The sequence below is a fragment of the Penaeus monodon genome, chromosome 23 (genome assembly GCF_015228065.2).
Source record: "Penaeus monodon isolate SGIC_2016 chromosome 23, NSTDA_Pmon_1, whole genome shotgun sequence".
Classification (NCBI taxonomy): domain Eukaryota; kingdom Metazoa; phylum Arthropoda; class Malacostraca; order Decapoda; family Penaeidae; genus Penaeus; species Penaeus monodon.
Window position 1 is genome coordinate 15,437,948 of NC_051408.1, and position 539 is coordinate 15,438,486.

Below are 539 nucleotides of genomic sequence, written 5' to 3' on the forward strand. Positions count from 1 at the left end.
TTTTCCTATGGTTCAAAATACAGTCCGCTAGACGTGCTTTGTGAGTCCGAGTCGGAGCCTGAGATTCACGCCCCCTCCAAGTCCCTTACTCATCCGCCCTTCTCTCCCCCTCCCTCCCCCACCTGCGAGCAGAAGGTCGAGTCTTGGGTCAAGCCCCTGGTTGACCTCACCGTCAAAGAGGGCAAGGACAAGACCGCCAAGTTCGAGGGCGAGTTCTCCAAGAAGGACTCAAAGGCCAAGTGGTTCTTCAAGAAGGATGTGAGTACGGTGTTCCCTTTTTGTTATTATAAGCTGTCATGTACTTCCTAAAGCTACTTGTTTTGCTATTATTATACAAACTGCCCTGTGCCCCGTCCCTCGCATAACGCCCCTTCGCCCGATCCACAGGAATTGTTCCCCGGCTCCAAGTACAAGTTCAAGGCTGAGGGCTGCGTGCACGGCATCACGATCAGCAGGCCCACTATGGACGACATGGGCAAATACACCGTGGAATGCATGGGCATCTCCTGCTCGGCTATCCTCACTGTGCAGGGTCAGTG

At 54.0% G+C, this 539-nt stretch overlaps 1 protein-coding gene across 1 annotated transcript in view; it reads left to right on the forward strand.

The window, feature by feature from the left end:
• The window catches only part of LOC119588147 (twitchin-like), a gene marked incomplete in the record, with an annotated part of 124,648 nt that overhangs the window by 61,850 nt on the left and 62,259 nt on the right, over positions 1-539 (forward strand). Inside the window, 2 exon segments of the mRNA XM_037936853.1 lie at positions 133-258; positions 388-532. Of these exon segments, the coding sequence (XP_037792781.1) occupies positions 133-258; positions 388-532 (271 nt within the window).